Source organism: Lipotes vexillifer, unplaced genomic scaffold (assembly GCF_000442215.2).
Source record: "Lipotes vexillifer unplaced genomic scaffold, Lipotes_vexillifer_v1.1 scaffold844, whole genome shotgun sequence".
NCBI classification, from domain to species: Eukaryota; Metazoa; Chordata; class Mammalia; order Artiodactyla; family Lipotidae; genus Lipotes; species Lipotes vexillifer.
The window spans coordinates 429,386-434,835 of record NW_006782254.1 but is presented as its reverse complement, the minus strand read 5'-3'; the positions used below and the strand labels follow the sequence as shown (position 1 = coordinate 434,835).

Sequence of the window (5,450 nt, the reverse complement as noted above, 5' to 3'; positions counted from 1 at the left end):
CCGTACATTATAAGTGAAATTGTATGACATCATTTGAAGGTAGACTATAGTAAATTAAAGATGGATGTTGTAAATCCTAGAGCAAACACTAAAAAAAAAAAAGAGAGAGAGAGAGAAAAAGAAATAATTCAATAGAAGAGAGAAAATAAAATACTAAAAAATACCCATTAATAAAAGATATTATGAAAGACAGAAAAGAACCAAAGAACAGACAGGACAGAAAACAAATAGCAAGGTGGCACATTATACTGCAACTGTATGTGCCTGTCTACCTATCTCTCTCTTATGCTCTATCTATGTATACCCATTTTCTCTACTAGATTATAAACTTACCTAATTTAAGTGATAAACAGAAACAAGCCAAAGTTAATTGCTGTAATAAATACACTATAAATTCTAACTTCTCTATTTTGGAATTTGTGATAATTTATGAAATTTTACTTAATATATAAGACACTATGAAAAAATATAAAACTCACCTGTCTTCATAAAATAAATCTCAGAATTTTAGTGCTAAGTTATTTCAGAAACTACTTTGTACAATTTCATTTTACAATTAAGGAAACTCAAAGTGACTAACTGATAATTAATCAAAAGCATCACATGGTCAGTCAGCAGTAGAGCCATAGTAAAATTCTTATTTCACATCTTTTAGTCCAGTTCTCTCAAGAGAAAAAAATTTCTATGCAACACCAACCACATATGCAACTATATATAAATAACGTGCTTATTTCAAATGATTCTTATCTAGCAGATCTAGAAACATCTTGTTAAGTTGTACACAAACTTTAAAATAATCAAACTTTTTTAAATGCCTATTGTTGAATTTAGAGTTTCAACTAATTCAAATTCTCATCAATTAATCAAGATTATTGAACTATACTATACTTAACGAAAATCGAAGATACCGTGGCTAAATAATCATTTAAAACACTGGCTACCAAAATCAGAGAATACAATCATTCATTCAAATCCATGACCAAATCATTCACACTTATGCCAAAAATGACTTAAAAATTATAAAATCTGTGTGTATTATTACCTGTAGCTCCAAGTGGGTGTCCCTTTGAAATCAATCCACCACTAGGATTTATGACCCACTTTCCTCCATAAGTATTATCTCCTCTATCAACCAGTTTCCCACCTTGACCTATAGAAGGAAAAATAATATTCATAAATGTTAAAAATAACATCAGAACAAATGATATGTTTGTTTTTTTTAAACTTACAGATAGCCAAGAATTTCTTGGAGCAAACATTTCTTGATGGCTCAAACTAACTTCAAATTGATAAAAGCACTTCTAAAAGTGACGTAATAAATATTGAGTAATAAAAGCTTATATTTTCAGAACACTTCCTGCATGAAACAAAGCTCCTATTAGCTTCTAAGAGCTCTCTGCTTCCAGAATTGCTACAAATATAATCGAGATTCAGAGAACCAGAAGAAAAGCACTGAAATGGATACAACACTGTAAAGTAATATTAGGTTTAAAAATTCATCATTTTGACAAAATATTCATTTCCATTTCAACTGTACTATTACATTCTATATAAAAATTCTTAGTAAACAACAGGGGGGAGAGGAACAGAAAAAAAAGAGTGCTTTCATGAAACAAAGGAAAATGAAAATACCATTGAGCATAACTGTAAGCTTAAAAGAAAAAAATTACATCACATGCTTGGCAGCTTCAACATTCCTATCGATTCCCTGGTCATTCTTCCAGGTGGTTAAGAAGTAAATAAAAATGCATGTACTGTATAAAATATTCTTCCAGATGACATTTCTGGTAATGAGAGGTGTAATCTCCAAATGATGATAATGGTGGTGGTGGTGTTATCAGAGGTGGCTAATAGCTTTTACGTACTCACTCTGTGTCAGGCCTTGTTCTCATTATTTTACATATATTTACATAATTTAATTTAATCCTCAACCCTATGAAGTAGGTACTATCATTCCCATTTTACAGATAAGGAAAGAGACACATAGATATTAAGTAACCAACCTAAGGCCAAAGGAGGGGATCTAGAATACTCAGGCAGCCTGGCTCCATAGCCCGTGTTCTTAGCCAACACATTTTATTGCCTTCAAAAACAAGAGCATTCCTCTACTGGCAAAATGAAACATACGAATCACAGAATTTTAGATGACTTAACACTTTTAATTTGATTTTAAATCTAGGTTGTAGATTAAAAACCATCCATTGAGACATTCTTCTATTTTTTGTTGTGTTTCTAACATAGAACCTGATACAAGGCTCTAGTCATAACAAGTAAACTATCTGCTATTACTGCTTTCATATTGTTAAATATTGTCACTGTACTGAGTAATAGCAGACTGAACACAAACCAACCCCAGGAAGTGAATAATTTACTGCATGATTTTCCATAATACATACAATCCTATGAAGTATCAGAATATTCCACTGGGGAATTAACATTCCAGAAGACCTGCTTTATAAGAAATGCTAAAGTAAATTCTCTAGAAAAATTTGGATCAGCAAGAAAGAGGAAAGAACAACAGAAGTAATAAATATCTGGGTAAATATAAAGGACTTTTTTCCTCTTAAGGTCTTTAAAATATGTGCAACTATTGAAAACAAAAATTATAACACTGTCTTTGGGTTTTTTTTTAATGTACATAGATGTAATACATATGATAATTTAACATAAAGGTGGGTGTAAGGCAGAAGGGAATTGGTTAATGGACGTATATGTTTGCAAGGTTTCTACATTTTATGTTAAGTGGTACAATATTAACGCTAAGGAGACCCCTACAGCAATGGTTCTCAGCCCAGAGAAATTCTGTCCCCCAGGGGACATTTGGCAATGTCTGGAAACATTTTTGATTATCACAACTGTGGGGGTAGGTACTACTGGCATGTAGTGGGTACAGGGCCAGGAATGCTGTTAAACATCCTACAATGTCCAAGCCCCACAAAAAAGAATGATCTAGCTCAAGCATCAACAGTATTGAGGTTGAGAAACCCTGCAACCACTAAAACAAAACAAAACTAACCAAAAACTAAGCTAAGAATAAACAGATATGGCCAAAAAGCCAATACACACTAAAATGTCATACTAAAAATATTCAGATAATCCAAAAGGCAGCAGGTGAGAGAGAAAACAGAGTAACAAAAAACAAAGAGACATACAGAGGAAACAGATAATAAAATGGTCAACCTAAATCCTACTATATAAATATGTAATTACATTAAACGTTAATGCTCTTTAAATCACACTGCCCAACAGAAATATAATGCAAATCACATATGTACTTTAAAATTTTCTAGTATATATTTTATTTAATATATATTTTATAATGTTTAACCCAATATATCCAAAATATTTTCATTTCAAAATGTAACCAACATAAGGACTTCCCTGGTGGCACAGTGGTTAAGAATCCACCTGTCAATGCAAGGGACACGGGTTTGAACCCTGGTCCAGGATGATCCCACATGTTGTGGAGCAACTAAGCCCGTGTGCCACAACTACAGAGCCTGCATTCTAGAGCCCATGAGCCACAACTACTGAAGCCCACATGCCTAGAGCCTATGCTCTACAACAAGAGAAGCCACCAAAATAAGAAGCCCACACACTGCAACAAAGAGTAGCCCCCGCTCACCGCAACTACAGAAAGCCCGCACACAGCAATGAAGACCTAACACAGGCAAAAATAAATAAAAATAAATAATTTTTTTAAATGTAAGCAATATAAAAAATTATTAATGAAATACTTTATATTCTATTTTTCATATTAAGTCTTCAAAATCTGATGTGTACTTCATACTTACAGCACATCTCAATTTGGACTAGCCACATTTTAAGGATTCAATAACCACATAGAGCTCGTGGCTACTGTATTAGACGACACTCCGTTAAGCACTCCATTAAAAGGCAGAAACTAACAAAGTTTATAAAAAACAATACACTACTGCCTACAAGAGACACACCTTAAATAGACAAATAAATAAATAAATAAATAAATAAATAACCTAAATAGGTCAAAAGCAAACGGATAGAAAAACATATATCATGTAAACAGTAAGCATAAGAAGGCTGGCATGCTATGTTAGTCAGATAAAAGAGACTTCTAGACAAAGAATGTAACCAGAGATAAAGCAGAATGTTTCATAATGAAAAAAAACACAACTCATCAGGAAGACATAACAATTATAAATAAGAGAGCCTCAAAATAAATGAAGCAAAAATTGACAGAAATAAAGAAAGAAATAGTTCCACAATTGTAGTAGGAGATTCTAACACCCCTCTCTCAGCAAGTGATAGAGCAAGTCAAATAAATTAGTAGAGATACAGAAGGCCTTAAAAATTCTATCAATCATCTTGATTTAATTAACATATATATAGAACACTACCTCTAACAACCACAGAATCTGCATTATTTTTCAAGTGCATAAGTTCACCAATATATACCATATGCTGAGCCATAAAGTAAATTTCAATTAATTTAAAAGGATCAAAATCAAACAAAGTGTAATCTCTGACTACAGCAAAATTATAATAGCAATAACAATAAGATACCTAGGAAAATTCCAAATACCTGGATATTAAACAGCACACTTATAAATAATTACAGGTCAAAGACAAAATTAGACATTAAAGGGACATTTTAAATATTTTGAACTAAAAGACAATGAATATATCAAAATCTGTGGAATGCAGCTAAAATACTGCTTAGAAGAAAACGTATAGCTTTACATACTTACACTAGAAAAGGAGAAATATCTAAAATAAATGATCTAAGGATCTATCATAAGAAACTTAAAACAAAACAAAAAAAAGTAAACCCAAAGTAAGTTAAAGGAAGTAAATAATAAAGAGCAGAGATCAGTGAAATGGAGGGGGAAAAAAGACAGTAACAAAGGCAAAAGCTGAATCTTTCTAAAGCTCAACAAAATTGACAAATTTCTAGCTAGACAGATGAAGAAAAAAAGGAGAACAAAAACCATCAATATCAGGAATTTTAAAAAAAAGGTTATCACCATAGATTCTATAGACATTAAAAGGATAATAAGAGAATACTTTGAACAACTTCAGTGAACAAATTTGGCTACTTAAATAAAATGGACAATTTTCTTGAAAAATATATCTTACCAAAATTAATAGGCACAGGAAGAAACAAAAATTACAGATCAGACCTTCAAGATGGCGGAGGAGTGAGACATGGAGATAACCTTCCTCCCCACAAATACATCAGAAATACATCTACATGTGGAACAAATCCTACAGAACACCTACTGAACACTGGCAGAAGACCTCAGACTTCCCAAAAGGCAAGAAACTCCCCGCATACCTTGGTAGGGCAAAAGAAGAAAAAGAAAAAACAGAGACAAAAGCATAGATTTGGGACCTGCCCCTCTGGGAGCGAGCTCTGAAGGAGGAAAAGTTTCCACACACTACGAAGCCCCTTCACTGGCAGAGACGGGGGG

The 5,450-nt window shown here is 32.7% G+C and overlaps 1 protein-coding gene across 1 annotated transcript in view; it reads right to left on the bottom strand.

Moving 5' to 3' along the window:
* Positions 1-1,042: 1,042 nt before the first annotated feature.
* The window catches only part of LOC103081853 (non-specific lipid-transfer protein), a gene marked incomplete at its 3' end in the record, with an annotated part of 83,930 nt that continues 79,522 nt past the window's right edge, over positions 1,043-5,450 (bottom strand). The window contains exon 11 of the mRNA XM_007455051.1: positions 1,043-1,150. Within this exon, the coding sequence (XP_007455113.1) occupies positions 1,043-1,150 (108 nt within the window). The remainder of the gene's footprint in view (positions 1,151-5,450) is intronic.